We start from the raw sequence: 15942 nt of genomic DNA, 5'->3' as shown, positions 1-15942 counted from the left end.
CCGAAATTTGTACACGTACAAGAAGTCTTCAGTTAAACCTCCAAGACATTGAAAACTCGTTGGAAACGTCTTTTTCGTCCAAACGACAACAAAATTTCCTCATAATTTTCAATTTTAAACTTTCTTGTGCCGAGGGTATGTTACCCATATGAGGGAGGACTGGTCAACGCTATACCGACCGGAGCTTTTATGTGCTTCAACATTGGATTAATTCAAATTCAAACAAATTTTGCAGTTTTCCATCTGCAGTTATAGTACATCAAACTTCTTCAATGATCCAATGCACCTCAGTGAAGATTTTGTACTTCGAATTCTTACGAATAAAGAGGAAGTTCATAAGAATTCAAACTGTACCAAAAAATTTTCTTCGTTATGCCCATTCCATAGTAATCTCCCTTCAACAAAGTAGGTAAAATCTATTTGCTAAATAATTTTAGTTCACTCGTCGGTATACTTTGAATCACTTCTTTGGACTCGAGTGGAGGTCTCTACAGCTTACCCGACACACACCACAAGCTGGAGGTTGAGCTTTGTTGACGCTGCTAGACGTTATCGTCCACATAAGAAAATTCGAATACATACATACATTTTGTCAAAAAAATATCGGGAATTGTTCATTTAAAAAGCGTGCGTTACACATATGTCTAATTTTTTTGTTTTTGGCATTTAATTATATCAGTCAACCGCAGGTGTGCTTTTTTTTTTGCTATGGATAAAAATATCGAACAAAAAATTTTTCTTAAATTTTGTGTTTTGAACGGGATTTCGTGTGCCGAATCGTTGAAAATGTTGCAGAAATGTGCAATGGCGAGTGTGCGTTATCAGATACACGGGACTACGAATGGTATAAGGCTTTTGCAGAGGGCGGAGAAGTCGTGGAAGATTGCCCCGATGTGGCCGCCCATCAACGTCTACAACGGATGCAAACGTCAACGAAGTGAAGGAAGTGATGCTGGTCCTCGTGACCTTAGCGTGTCTCACGAATCAATTCGCAACATTTTACACCATCAATTGGGCATGAGACGCGTTGTTGCTCGACTCGTTCCAAGAGAGTTGAATTTCTTCCAAAAAATTCCTCGGAAAAAGGTGGCTGAAGACATGATTGAGAAAGTGAATTCGGACCCAACGTTTATCCAGCGCATCCAACAGGCGATGAAACGTGGGTAGGTAAGTTTGACATGCAAGCCAGTCAATAGGCGGCTGAATTGGGCTATCCACATGAGCCGAAACCCACAAAACCACGTCAAAGTCAGTCAAAAGTGAAAGTGATGCTACTCGTTTTCTTTGATTATCATGGTGTTGCGCACTCGGAATCTCGGAATTCGTTCTAAATGGTTCTACGGTAAATAAATAATATTATTTGGAAGTTATGCGATGTTTGAAAGAAATGTGCGTAGGGAACTGCCCAATTTGTGAAAAGACAAGTCATGGATCTTGCACCTTGATAACCCACCATCTCACAAGGCTCATATTGGGAACACATTTTCGACCAAAAACTCGTCAAATATCATCGAACAAACACCGTTTTCACCGGATTTAACCCCCAGGAACTTTTTCCTTTTTCCAAAACTTAAACTGCCACTAAGCGGATGCCGCTTTGAGTCGGTAGAGGCCGTTAAGGAGAATTCGCTGAAGGAGCTGAAGAAGATCTCTTCAAACGCGTTTAAAAGGGGCTTTGATGACTGGACTAATCGTTGGCATATGTGTACTGCTTCGAATGGAGCCTATTTTGAAGGCGACAAAATAAATTTTGATAATTAAACAATTATTTTGCGTTTTATTGAGCAATTCCCGGTACTTTTTTGACAGAATGTACTTTGTTACTTGAAAATTGCACTTTGTTATATTAAAATTCAATGGGCTATTAAACTATTACCCAGAAAAATTCCGAAAATGCTGGTTAAAAAGTTGAAATTTTGAAATTTTTTTTACAGTTTGAAACTTTATAAAAAAATAAATGTGTGTTTATAATTTCGCAACGGAGTGTGTATGAGAAGAAATTGTAGGGGTATGAATTAATAGTGATTCAGGCAAGTATGTATGTATTTATATAAATAATTTTTCGAATCGAAGTTTGAGTTGGAAAGTCACCATTCAAATTGACCACAGTTGCTTATAAGTAGCGCTTCGTTGGCAGCGGAGCTACAAAACTTAAAACTATGTTATTCGACTGTGAGTAAATATATCGCTCGATTGAATTGAAGTGGCGTTCCAGAAAAATACCTTTTTTTATAAGTTGTATGCAAAGTACAAAAATTCATGGCGGTTTTTGCATATTAACTGCATTTCATTAGTAGGAAATGTGGCAAAAGGATCAAGAGTAAATCGAAATCTTTGAATTCGTTTTTCTTGAATTTTTAATTTATTAAGTTGGAATGTGGAATGTTCTTCCAGCAAATGAGGAGCATAAGTGTCTCAAAAAATTTTTTAAGTCATATTTCAAGGATTCTCAAGCTGACTTTCAAAATTTTACGACTCATCTACATATGGATATACTGTTTAATGTATGTATGTATGTGTGTGTGTACTCACATTGAAAGATCTAACAAGCGTTTTGCCGCGCAGCTTCGTCAAATAGCGATTGAGTGTGTGGGCGTGGTAGACGAAGTCAAAACAGCGAGCGCGCATATCCTTCAAGTCAGCGGAAAAGGTCTAAAAAGGAAAAAGAAGTAAACCAAAAGATAAATGAGTAGCAAATTCCGACTTCCGATGTGTATAATGCAACAAATTAATACTTACGGCACAGCTAAAAAAGGACTACAGTTTTATTTTTTTCTGCAACTTTGGTTAAGTGACCACACTCACTTACCCAAATTTATAAACACACACACGCACAAGTACATATGCATGTGTATATCAGAGGCAATAGCACTGCTTTAGCGGTTATAGGCGTTGTTTGAGGATATGAAAATTGATTCTAAACCACAGCTACCCCAGCGAGGTGTGGGCGTTTTCATTGTCATAGACAAATAGAGTGAACCAAATGTAACAAAGTGAAGGATTTGCTTATTATGAAGTCAAAGGTATAGCAAAACTACTAAAAAGTTGGTTGAAGGCAATAAAATACACAAAGTTTCATCTGTCCGAATAATTTTTAATATCACAATTTGTTTTCTATTTTTGAGATAATTCTTTTCAAAGATTTTTGTAACATTCGTTCATATATACACAGTGTGTATGTGCAATTACATACCTATACACAATTTTAATAAGTATAAATACAAAAGTTGTTTACTAAATTTAATATGTGCGCATACGTAGGTAATATTTAAAAATGCATTTCTTATTGCCGAAAACTTAAAATTACTTCTAATTATATTTACAATATTTTCAGTACTTTTGGGAGTATAAATACTTTAATTAATATCTACATGTTTGTAATAATTGCAATGCGCATCATTATCTTTAAATATTTACAAAGTTTTAAAATTACTCCATAATGGCGATCGCGCGCTTATGGCATATTTTGATTAATAAATTCGGTAGATTGGCCGGCGAAAACAAAATTAGCGCTTTCTTACGATATTCGATATTTAGGAAATAAAAAACAGAGGAAACATCATTGGTTCCTAAAAGTTTTTGGCAAATGCAAAATGTTATTCGAACGCCTTTAAATGCTTCATAAAAGTATCAAATGCTGAGGTTACCTTACAAAAAGCACTTCAAAATCCATTTTTTATAATTTCGACTATCATTTTCAAAGCAACCTTTTATTATTGCGTTCATGGAAAGAGCTTTTGTTATTCTGCTTATTCTATTCCGCTGTTCCAGTTTTTGTGAAATTTATTAGTCTTTTTTAAATTGAATTCTTCATTTTCAAAGACAGCATCAAAATTAGCATACCACTACTATCTGATTTTTATTAGGAAAATCGAAAAATGGGTTATTCACAATTTGGTTCTGAAATTATTAAAAAAAACCCTTTGAATGTTTTATTTCTGTTTTTCATAATTTAATATATTTGAGCCTAAGTTATCCAAAAAGTAGTTTGTTTTGTAAAAACTTTGTTATTCTATTTAAAAATAACAAAAAACAAAAACAATTTAAGCCTAGAAAAACATAAAATAAGTCTTTATGTTTGTTTGCAATTATTTTATATATATATTACCAAAAATTTAACTTTTCGATTTTCGTCTTGAAAATTCAATATTCAATTTCCATTGAACAGCTGGTTTGCACATTCTGAATTTTTGTTATACATTTTTATAATAAATAAAAATTATTTTGTGCATAAAGTTAACAAAATATTAAATTCAAATAAGGAAAAATTTTATTTTTACACAAAAAAAAAAAATGTTTTAACTGGATTTTGCTTCGAAAAATGTCGTCGTGTTTCCGCTTAATCAACAAAAAAACCGAAAACAACAAATTTTTCTTTTTAAGCAAAATTTTTTCTTTAATATTCTTATAATTACCAGGAACTAAGTTTTCTAACTTTTGCCTTTTTTTCGTGCGAGAAAATTATTACTGTGGTGTATTCTTATGAATAAAAATAACTACAGAAAACAACAAACAAAAAAAAAGACAACAAATTAGCTTGTGCAAATTTTTCTTTTTAAGCAAAAATCTATTTTTAATATTTATATATTATAATTAAATACAAATTTAATAAAATAATTACCAGGAAGCAAGTTCTTTGATTTCAACTTTGAAGTCTCGCATTCTTTTTGTACGAGAAAATTATTACTATGGTGTATTTTAATGAAAAAAAGACAACAAATCAGTTTGTGAAACTTTTTCTTTTTAAGCACAACAAAGTTTAAATACTTAAATTAATAATTAAATAATAAAAAAAATGTATAAAATAATGACCAGGAAGTATGTTCATTGATTTTTACTTTAAAAATATCTTATTATTGTGGCGGATTTTTATGAATAAAAAATAAAAACAACAAGACAAATTATTATTTGCTATAATTTTATGAATAATAAAAAAAAAAACGCCAAATTAGTTTGTGCAAATTTTTCTTTTAAGCAAAAAAAACTTCGAATGTTAAATATAAATTTAATAAAATAATTACCAAGATCTATATTTACTGATTTGGCTTTGAAAAGTCTCGCGTTTTTTTTTCGTGCAAGAAAAAACAACTAATTACATCAAATTTACTTTTTAGGCAAAAAAAACTTTAAATATTTTAATATTTAAATAATTACAATAAAATAAAATAATTATTAAGAACTAAGTTTTTTATTTTTGCTTTGAAAAATATCTTATTGTTGTGTTGAATTTTTTTGAATAGAAAAAGGCAACAAATTATTTTTTGGTGTATTTTTATGAATAAAAAAAGGAATTTGTTGCCTTTTTTGCAAATTTTTCTTTTTAAGCAAAACAAAGTTTTAAATACTTTAATATTAAATTAAAATAAATTTATTAAAATAATTAGTAGGAACCAATTATTTTAATTTTTGTTATGAAGTCTCGCATTATTTCGAAATAATATAAAAAGCTGGAGTGTGGGTAGTTTTTATGAGACAACTATTTTGGAGCTATCATCAGTCTTAAAAAAGAGGGTTAAAAAACCAGTTCATAAAATCAAAAGTTTTATTAAAAAATTGCAATCGTTATTGTTTCTGTTTTAAATGATTAAATTTCTTGAATTGATTTTCTGAAACCACTTGATGCAAAAAAAAAAAAACCAATGCTAAATCTTTAGTATAGTTATTGCTTGTTGAGCTGTGCACATCTGTAAGCGTAAGCTGACCTAATTATTAATTTTTGGATAATTAATAAAAAAAAACATTAAAAATCTTTCTTGCTAAAAAAAATTAAAACTCTATTTCAAGTCAGTTTCGGTTTATATTCAAGCTTCAGTTACTTGTATCAAATATGCATTAAATTAAAATTTTGCCGTCAAAAAATTTCATGAAAAAGTGCTTTCGTAAAATATTTCAGACTTTTTTGTATTATGAGTCTGCTATTTCGGCAAGTTAATAGAAAATGCAATTAAAATTATAAGATAATTAAAAGAAAAAAAGAATTTTCTTAACCCGTATTCCGTGAACCGCTTCAAGTTTCTTTCGTCGCAGGGAAATTTAAGTCATTGTGCTTTTATAAATTTGATATATAATCCTTTGAAAATGGCACGGGTCATTATGGTCGTCGGGTTAAAGAATATAAATGCTGAATTTTTGTGCATTTTCGTTAATAAACTGGAAAATCATTTTCAGCAATTTCATATAAAATGAGTCCCTGTTTTTATAATTGGCCTTTAAAAATTTTAAATTTTCGTTTAAAAAAATAAAAACTATCTATTTTTAGTCAACTGCAAAGCGATGTTTTTTAAAAACCTCTTTAAAATATGCAAATTAGCTGACGAGGAAGACTGGATTTTAGTTTTTTTTCTTCAAATATATGTTTTTAATAATAGTTAAGAGAAAAAAGGCATTATTTTTTGTTGCATAAAAATTAGTGAAAGTAATTAAATGCTTAATCTATGTATAAGCATAGTTTAGTTTTTTGTCAGTTGTTTTGTTTTTTAATTTTTTTTCTAAGAGTTTTTGTTTTTACTATCCGATTTTTCGACCAATTTGATTTTTATGAAAAACCTACAGTAATTGCCTTACTAAATTAATTGCCTAAAATTAATTGTTTTTTTTTTGCAATAAAACAGAAAATCCTGCAAAAACACTTTCAAATATTTCTGCAAGCGAGTAAAAAAAAAACAAATAATAATAATTAAAAAAAAAATTAAAATTACAACATCCAATTAACTCTTATTTGAAAGACTTTATTACTTTTAATGAGCCTACAACTCCTACACAACCACAAGCCTACAGCTCCTCATGGTTTCAGTATATGTTATGAATTTATGAATACCGAAGACGATTATTGAAAATACTCATTTTTCGAACGTTTTGAAGCAGCTACTGACTTGGACTGAGTAAAAATTGCCTTTTCCAATTCAATACTGACTCTAATTGTCGCTCTAACTGACGTCAACGAATGAGTACGAATTCATTATTGCAACTGCACTCCACTTTATTCCATGTTAACGCATCTTACGTCTTCCCACTATTGGTGCACTATCAGTTAGCGCCAAAGGTTAAGATACACCGCATTCTTTGTTCTTGTTGTTGTAGCAGCATAAAACGCTCCGCATAATTTTTTGGGAAATGTTGGCAGAATGGCAAGTCTTTGGCCGGCTGTTAATCCGAGTTGTACCGGAAGCATAGATCTGTTTAATATGTAGTGGAAGAAACGTAATGGATCCCCTCTGCCGAACAGTGAGCTGTAGGTGAAAAGTTAGATGTTGGAGTTGCGATTTGGTCTGATGCTGGTTAGGCCCATCCGATTAATTATGTATTTAAACTTCTTTTGGTTTTGATTTGAATAAATTCAACGCCTCAAAGTAATACAAACACTTTATTGTTAATTTTTATTTGATAAACATTCATATTTGTTAACTCTATTTACTTGTGGATTGTTGTGGGGTAGACGAGGGTAGCAGTAAATAAAAAAAAAAAATATGAGGAAAACAAAATGTTAATGCGGAAGGATGCAAAGTTTGGGTTTCTGTTGAGTGTAAACAGTGCCGTTTTGCTTTCGACTTTTCCACGTTTTTTTTTTAATATGCAGATGTGCTTTTGTGGTCGGGATAAAGTAAAAGCTATAATTTGCAGTTAATCTTCCAATGGGTTTTGTTGAGGTGGTAAATTAATGTTCTTTGATAAAATTAGACATTTACCAAGCTTAGGGTAAACAAACTAAAGACTATAGAGTGAACTAACAACTAACTTCGCAAATCTTTACCAGCAAAGTAAATACGTTCTTGAACATTCAATTCAGTCCCGTATGAACTATGTTAATCGATATACGAAATCAAAATACAAGTATGCTTTGTTTTTCAACATTGTTCGCTGGTAAAGACGTTCTATTGGTTTATCGAATATCGTAAATTTTATAATTAACATTAAAGTTTAAACATAATTAATACAGTAAAAATATGTTTTAGCAATGTAATAATTTTTAGTTATGTCAATGAAGTTGTGCAGATATAATTGATTGCATTAAGGTTCTGTATATAAATTACGTTGAAGCCGTTTAACTTGACTTGGGCGCGATTCACAGTTGAAAATCTAAGAAAACTTAATTTTCTTTCTCCAAATGTTGTGCAATGTTAACTTTGTTCCATTCACTTTTTGAATCAGTGGTAAGTGTGTATGGCTGCAATATATATTTCCAAATATATATTTTTACCAAATTCTGCATTTTCTGCGCATTGACGGTCCAGTTAAACAATGAGAACTTTAATTAATCAAATCATCTTCATAACATAATTTATACGCCATACTTAAATTAGCACTAATCGCTATTTGAAATCGTTAAAATTCTGTAGTTCATTTTCAGTTTTCATATAGTATTTCATAGTTATGTACAAAAAAAATATGTATATAGCTTGCTGCTTAACTCTTTACATTGTAAATATTTTATTTGAAGCTTCTGAATTATATCCACGCTGGATTGCCCCGAAATTTACCACGAAAACCGCCACGCATACCACCACCTCGGCCGCCCCGATTGAAGTACGGGCTACCACGTTGTGGTCGTGGGAATCGTTCATTGCGAAATTGATTTTGTTGCGGCGAATTTCCCCAGCCAGGCCCACCGCGGCCGCCACGATAGTTGGCATTCATCGGGAAGTTGCCAAAGGGCAACGGAAAGGGCGGGCGCGGTGGTGGCGGCACACCACCACGACCATTACCGCCATTATGCCAAGCCGTTTGATTCCACATTTCTTGCTGTTGCTGCTGCTGCTGCATTTCCATGCTCATCCCTATGTTTTGCGGCTCGTAGCTAGGCATGGGCATTTGGCCTAATTGATTGCCGTCCCAGACCGGTTGCGGCACATATTCTGGTGGTGTTTCCAACAATGCAGGCCTCGTGCCAGCTGCACCTAATTGTTCTTCCTCGATTAGGTCCTTGGATCCATCAAGTGTTGCATCACCACTGCCTATGGATTGCTGCGAACTGTCGAGCTGATCACTTTGTTGCTCATTCACCTCTGAGGGGCGATAAGAGAAAATATAAAGTTAAAAAAATATTAAATCGGTAAAAAAAAGGGGAAAAGAATTCAATTATTCCAAGTTAAGGTAGCAAACCTCTTAAGATATCATCGAGGTCCTCATCGGACATGTCCATGTCGATAACCATGTCGGAGGGATCGTAGCGAGCACTACCAGAATCCTCCTTGTCCGAAGAAGAGCCTGAAAAACAAATCAGAATAAGATGTGCCAATAATATTTAGTTTTTTATGTGAACTTACTGGCATTGCTTTTCTGTGGAGAATTCGTTTTCTTCTGCAAGCTAGGAGGTGGCGGTGCCATCAACTGGAATTACATATTTTAGTTTAGGGGTTTATGAAAAGGTATGGGAGGTAGTTTAAAGAACTGAAACTATTATTGACGAAGCTAATTCCACCTAATCATCGAGAAGTGTTTTGAAATTTTTTGCTTAAGCAGTGAAATGCAAACACCTTGATAACAGGTGACTTCGATTCGCCACTTCTTTGCTCGCTTGAAGAAAAATTAGCATGTGAAAGCAACAACAAAGTCAATGAGTAAAATTCGTAGCCAGCAAAATTGTACCTCATAAAATTGTAATTATAGCTCGGCTCACTTGACCAAAAATTTGCATGTGAATGCAACAAACTAACGAATAGGATTCGTAGCTAGTGAGCCTGGTTATGTTTCAAAAAATTGGTATAACTCACTATTTTTAATGCTGCCAAATCTGTCTGCTGATACTAGGCACGTTTCATTAGACCGCATTCGAACAGAACAAATTTTGTTGCCTTAACTTTACGAATTCTCTTTTGGTGTTGTCCGTAGTGTGCACGCTCCTTATAATTGTTAGTTTTTGGTCTGCAGTCAACAATCTCGAGAAGAACGAGAACATAAAGGGTGTTGACAGAGCACGAGCATCACAAGTAACGAGTTGAAGCAACAAAAGTTGCCGTATATAGACGCGATCTTACTAATACTCATCAAGTGCTTCCAATCATATGCCTTTTTTGCTAGTTCTTTTCCAGTGTTACCAACATTATACTATTTATACCAGTACTTCATCTATACACCACTTGCTAACGCTTGGCGAATCGAAGAGCCTAACAATAGGTGCTTCCTAATAATTATTAATGTGTGTAGCTGGAAAACTTACGCCAAGTGGTGATGACATATCCGTTGACGCTAAAACTGGCACCTGCAAAGCACGATAGTCCACATCGCCAGTTGTACTCCCGAGGAAACTCTGCAAATGCAAAATATTGTTTGTAGTTTTTGCAACGTTGCTCAATTTTCCAACTACCAAGTAATGGAAATTTATATTTACCTGGTCTTGTGAGAGCCAAGATTTCTTGTCGCTATCATTGCCACCCGGTGAGCCGGTTAGCGAAATTAAATTTCTATGGTCGATATCCAGTTGGCGTGTTTTCTCTGTAAGGCAAAAAATGCAATATTAGGCATCGACAGTAATAAACCGACCAAACGACCCACACAAAAACAAACAAAACAAAAGAACAACTTTTTGGAGTGCGTTCTATGCAGTTACAACAATAAAATTGAATGAAAAATAAAACTAGCAAAATAAATTTATTCGCAAAGCAAGACACACCACCAACCTTTACTCAGACCTAATTTAACACCTAAATCCACACTGGGCGCATCGAAAGCGGGCAAATGTAGTTGCCGATGGTCAACATCTTGCTGAGATATTAAAACATTGCTAGTGAGCTGCTCGCTGTATTCAATAGTGGCGCCACCGCCGCTACTGGATTCGCGGTCAAAATGTGGCGGCGAAACAGGCGTATCTAAGCTGTCACCAGTGTAAGAGGAATTCGATATATTGGAACTATCCAGTGATGTCCACGTCATATTCATATTCCACGAAGAATTAAATTCATCACTGCCGTTATTGGGAGGCCGTGCCGTCCCACCAATACAATTGTTGCCATTGACGTTATCTAATAAATTTAAATTTGGTATAGGCGGTGGTGGCATTAACGGTTGCCCACCTGGTCCCGTATTGCCACCAACAGCAGCAACACCACCACCACCATGATAACCGCTATCGGGAGTGTAATTAGGGTTGTAATCGTGATGTAACCCATTGTTTCCGCCAAATAGCGATGTGTTTGGTGGAGGCAATAAACCGCCGTACTGTTGAGCTGAACGTGCGAGTGAGGTGTATCCCGATTCAACTGGCGGCACAGGCAGAGGGTTCAAACCTGGTATGGCAATGCTGCTGCTGCTTGAATAACCGCTTAAGGGTTCAGGTTTGTAGTACTCCGTACCGGAGCTATAGCTCTCATCGTCGGAACGTGAACCTATTACTTCGATTGGCTGACCTGTGGAGATTTTTGATTACTAGTTGAATTATATCGAAAGTTTGTGTTGTAATTTACTTGATTTGGTTGACGGACTATCGTCGCTCTTAAAATCATTTATATCGAATGGTAACTTTCCGTCTAAATAACTTGAGTAGCCATTGATTGAATTTTTAAAGAGATTCTGTAAATAAGCGAAATATTTATAAGAAAAATTAATATTCATAAATCATAATAAGTGGAGACACACTTACAATTGAGATCGGTGATTGGTCATCGGGCAGTGGCAGATCGGCATCTGGTTCCGGTGACGGTGCATTTATGTCTGGCGACGGTATAGGACTAGGCAAGTTTGGTGTTATTTCATCCAGTTTCTTCTTGACAAGTTTTATGCGACTGCCAAAATTTTTGTAAGCCTAAAAAGGGTTCAATGGAAGATTAGATTATCAAATCTACTCTAACAGAAAGAGGACTATTTGTCCGATAACTATTTTACAGTTACGAATTGCACTTACGCTAACGACAACCTTTACTTCGCCACGCTGATTAGAATAGAATTTGATGGCTGTGTCAAGATTGGTCAACACTGCTTTGCGGCTACGAATTTCCGCTTGCAAATGCTTACTGTATGCCTCAGCGTATGTAGTATAGCGTTCAATTTCTTTTTCAATATCATCTGAATGGCTTTTATCCTTTATTTGTTGTTTAATGCTTTCGATATCACAATTAGGCGCTTTAGGCAGCTTTTTAAAACTGTTATCCGTCGCCAAAGAGAGTTCGACACATTCGCGTATGTTGGTAATAAGCGGGCCGTTCTATAAAAGTTGGGGAAAATGTTAATTTAATATTACAAGCAACGATCTTTTGTAACACAAACCGTGTAATCATCTGATGAATCGGATGCCACAGATTGCGATTTCTTTGGTGGATTTATATTTAGCAAACCACATAAATCGCTTAGATATTCTTCGCTATAAATCTCGCGCTGCTCCCAAATGCTGAATATACGCAAAATTTTTCCCTTTACCTTCTCGTCCCTGGAAATTGGAAAGACGTAAATAGAGCTCGTAACTGGATTATAAATGTACTGGAAAATAAAAATACTTACCTCACCATTGTCGTTGCACGTTGCAGGGCTGTGGCCCAACTTTCAACAAACTCATATCGTTTCCTTTTGCTATTCTGTATGACATCGTTTGCCAAATAGAATAGAGTGAGTCGGTGTTCAACTCGCACTTTAGTCATACAATTAAAAAAAAAAATCGGTTAAATATTTGCACATGTGAGACTTAATACAGGTAGAAACTTTGAGATCCTCATCTACTGCGAATAAATATTAAAATTGTAGAAAATAAGAAAAAAAATTCTTCAACATGCATTTCTCAATTTGGTGCAGTTGCTTGGAGTTACCAAAACTATATATATTTATATATATAATTGGCGCGTACAACCTTTTTGGGTGATTGGCCGAGCTACTCCTCGTATTTGTGGTATGCGCCTTGATGTTGTTCCATAAATGGAGGGACCTACCGTTTCAAGCCGACTCCGAACGGCAGATATTTTTGTGGGGAGCTTTTTCATGGCAGAAATACACTAGGAGGTTTGCCATTGCCTGCCGAGGGGCGACCGCTATTAGAAACATGTTTTTCTTAATTTTGGTGTTATCACCGAGATTCGAACCGACGTTCTCTCTGTGAATTCCGAATGGTAGTCGCGCACCAACCCATTTGGCTACGGCGGCCGCATAACTGGACAAGGGAATTATACTGAGACATACTACCAGGTTTGATCCCTCTAAAGCACTTTGGAGATCTAAAAACCAGGACGCTTTAAGAATCACAATGGCTAATTTAAGAACAACAAAAGTATTATCACGGACATTCTGACAGGACATTGAAAACTGAACTATCAGCTGAATAAACTGATAATTTATTCGTGTTAAATTTGCAGATTCTGCATAGCAGAGATCAAACCCCCAAGGCAAAACTCTTCAGTAAAGCTCAGCACTGAGGCATGCACCCCGTAGAATCATCTAATAACTGGCAGCATGATTAAACCCAGGATTTAGGGTCCAGCCAAAAATTTCTTTCGGAAGTATGATGAAGAAAAAACTTATAAATACTGCAAAGAGGTATAATGGATCTTAATGTCGCATTGGTCTATGACCAACAATGATAAATCCTAGGTTGGCTACCACAAACTATGTATTACAGTATTTATTGCTTTCTACTAAATTGGGATAAGTGTTCGTATTCGTATTTTGTAGTTCATAAATAGCAACTTATTAGATACAACTAAACACTACAGGGAACTTTCATTTATTTACCTCTTTTAAACACATTCAACCAACAGGTCACAATCTTCTTGTGGTGTGTACGTTGTTGTAGACACCATGCCGACATCTGTTGTATGCCTTCCTGTGTATCTTTAAGCGCCTCCAGGCGTGTTTCAAAAAAATCTTCATCAAAAGTGTCCGCACTCATTTCTTCAACACATTTGTTTATATTGACGGCGACAAAAAAATATTAGCTGCCACTTTTGCACGCCTGCACATAAATATGATAAATTATTACAATTTACGCGCGTTTTCCTCGAGTCTTCACCGAACGTATTCACTTATTTTCGTAATTTTGTTGACATTTTTCTCGTTGATAATTATGCGCTTACGAATGCTACGACAACGAGTATACCATGCGCCAGGAGCAGACACGACTTGATATACCTTTTCGTTTCCTTTACTTACAGTAGCTGCACCCTTTCGCTCTTCAGTTTACTAGCTATAGTTTTTCTATCACTTCCACCTTTCGCAACGACGCGTTTTTCACACTTCAGTTTCAATTATTCATAGCACTCACACCAATTCCAATTCAATAAAAACTAAACTTCAATCGGTTACAAGAGTTTTCCACAAAATCTTGTTTACAAAACTGCACTTTAAACGTGGATAAACCAAAGAAAATATTGTGCTTAATTCACAAAACTAGGAAAATTGTTAGCGCCATGTTTTCTGTACGTTTGACAGCCGGAGAGCAAAACTAGCAGTGTTGCAATTGATAATTGTGTTCAATATTTTTGCACAGTAAAGTTTTATGAGACGAAACAACGCCAATAATATTGAAACGATGATTAACGAGGGTGTCTTGGAATTCATTTAACTTCGATTTGTTTTATTCTTACATTTCTTTATTTTATATGATTAATAAAACGCTAGTTTCTAAAAAGCCGAATCAACGCCAATAATATTGAAACGATGATTAACGAGGTTGCCCTGGAATTCATTTCACTTCGATTTGTTTTATTCTTACATTTCTTTATTTTATATGATTAATAAAACTCTAGTTTCTAAAAAACGTACCTACTCCGCCAACTAACACCTTTTCGGATATATTCAAACGGTAATTTTCGATTAATCAAAATGCAGAACGCCAAATACGCTGAACTATGGGATTCAAACATAGTTTTCGATAAACCAAAATCGATAGGATTACAGTAGGATCGGTAGATTACTGTATGAAATCGGCAAAATTGTCGATTATAATGACGTCACAGCGATTTGATTCGAATTGTTCTGCTGGCTGAGAAAATGTGTTTCTTTAAGCATTAATTGAAAAATGCAGAACAGTGAGAAAAATGGTATGCCAATCAACAAGGAGTATGTGGAATTGAATCAACAATTTTTTGTGGCAGCATTGAGAAAAGTAAGCCTTGAAATCAGAATATGCATAAAGAAATTTTAATATTTATAAATGACTATTTGTACTTTTCCAAAAATGGGCAGTCTTTACGTGTTGTGCTTAATATAAGGGAAGTATGACCGACGTTTGCATTAGGGAAAGTAGCATTTAAAGGTATACGAGCATTTAAAGGTCATTACATGCTAAAATGAATACACTGCCAATGGCTTCAGATAGGTTGATTGTAGACTCTGGATATCCGTTGCAGCTGTTACTAACTTGAATTTTTGGCAGCCATTTATTATTTGTTGACACGCTAACATTGGCAGGATATTGGATAATTTTAGTTTTCCAGGCTGTAAATTTTCATTCCTTGCAAAAAGCAGTCATCCAGAATCGTGGCGTCAATCAAACAATGATTTCAAATACGGGTGATGAATTACCAATGATCATAGATTACCAGGTTTGGCCAATCTGCTATGATGAAAAACAACTTCGGCTGCCACGTCGATGGGGACTCGGAAGCAGAATTATGCCCGCTCATATTCACACACTCTTCCAATCAGGCGTTGTTCAAATGGCAACAAAGTAACATGAGGTAACGCCGATTATGTTGTCCAAATAGCTGCTTCTTTTTAATTCGTTAAGGCCCCTTCAGCCCACTCCTTTCTCACATATTCGCACACTCGACCAATCAGGCGTTGTTCGGACGGTAATGGAGTGACATTGTGTTTGGTTTGTTTTCGTATATCGCTCAACTCAATATTAGTTTTTTTGTAAGCAAACTGCTTCGTGACCTCTGTTACGTGAGCCAATCAGCTGATTCTACCAAATTTGTTGAGAGCCGGTTAACGGTCTGATATTCACCTCACCTTCTGCATTTTTTCACCAGGGCCGTTGTTCAGACGGCAACGAAGCTAAATGAGCGAAGCCAATGTGGTTTTTTC

The 15942-nt window shown here is 34.9% G+C and overlaps 1 protein-coding gene across 1 annotated transcript; it reads right to left on the bottom strand.

Moving 5' to 3' along the window:
- Positions 1-7344: 7344 nt before the first annotated feature.
- LOC128863114 (regulation of nuclear pre-mRNA domain-containing protein 2) lies at positions 7345-14350 on the bottom strand. Its single transcript, XM_054102064.1, has 12 exons — positions 13648-14350; positions 12430-12556; positions 12199-12358; positions 11837-12136; positions 11576-11737; positions 11400-11505; positions 10617-11342; positions 10328-10431; positions 10157-10246; positions 9264-9327; positions 9100-9204; positions 7345-9002 (listed from the first exon to the last, which is right to left on the bottom strand). Exons 1-12 carry the CDS (start codon positions 13802-13804, stop codon positions 8446-8448), a joined length of 2658 nt encoding a protein of 885 aa, XP_053958039.1. The 5' UTR covers positions 13805-14350; the 3' UTR covers positions 7345-8445.
- Between the last annotated feature and the right edge of the window lie 1592 nt (positions 14351-15942).

Source organism: Anastrepha ludens, chromosome 5 (genome assembly GCF_028408465.1).
Source record: "Anastrepha ludens isolate Willacy chromosome 5, idAnaLude1.1, whole genome shotgun sequence".
In the NCBI taxonomy this organism is placed as follows: Eukaryota; Metazoa; Arthropoda; class Insecta; order Diptera; family Tephritidae; genus Anastrepha; species Anastrepha ludens.
Note: the sequence above shows the minus strand (reverse complement) of the source record. Positions and strands in the feature narration are given on the sequence as shown.

Coding starts and splice junctions, on each gene's coding strand:
- LOC128863114 (XM_054102064.1), bottom strand. CDS start 13,804: ATGAGTGCGGACACTTTTGATGAAGATTTTTTTGAAACACGCCTGGAG. Junction 12,557..13,647: donor GTTGAATGTGTTTAAAAGAG/GTAAATAAATGA, acceptor GTATGACTAAAG/TGCGAGTTGAACACCGACTC. Junction 10,247..10,327: donor CTTGGCTCTCACAAGACCAG/GTAAATATAAAT, acceptor TTGCATTTGCAG/AGTTTCCTCGGGAGTACAAC.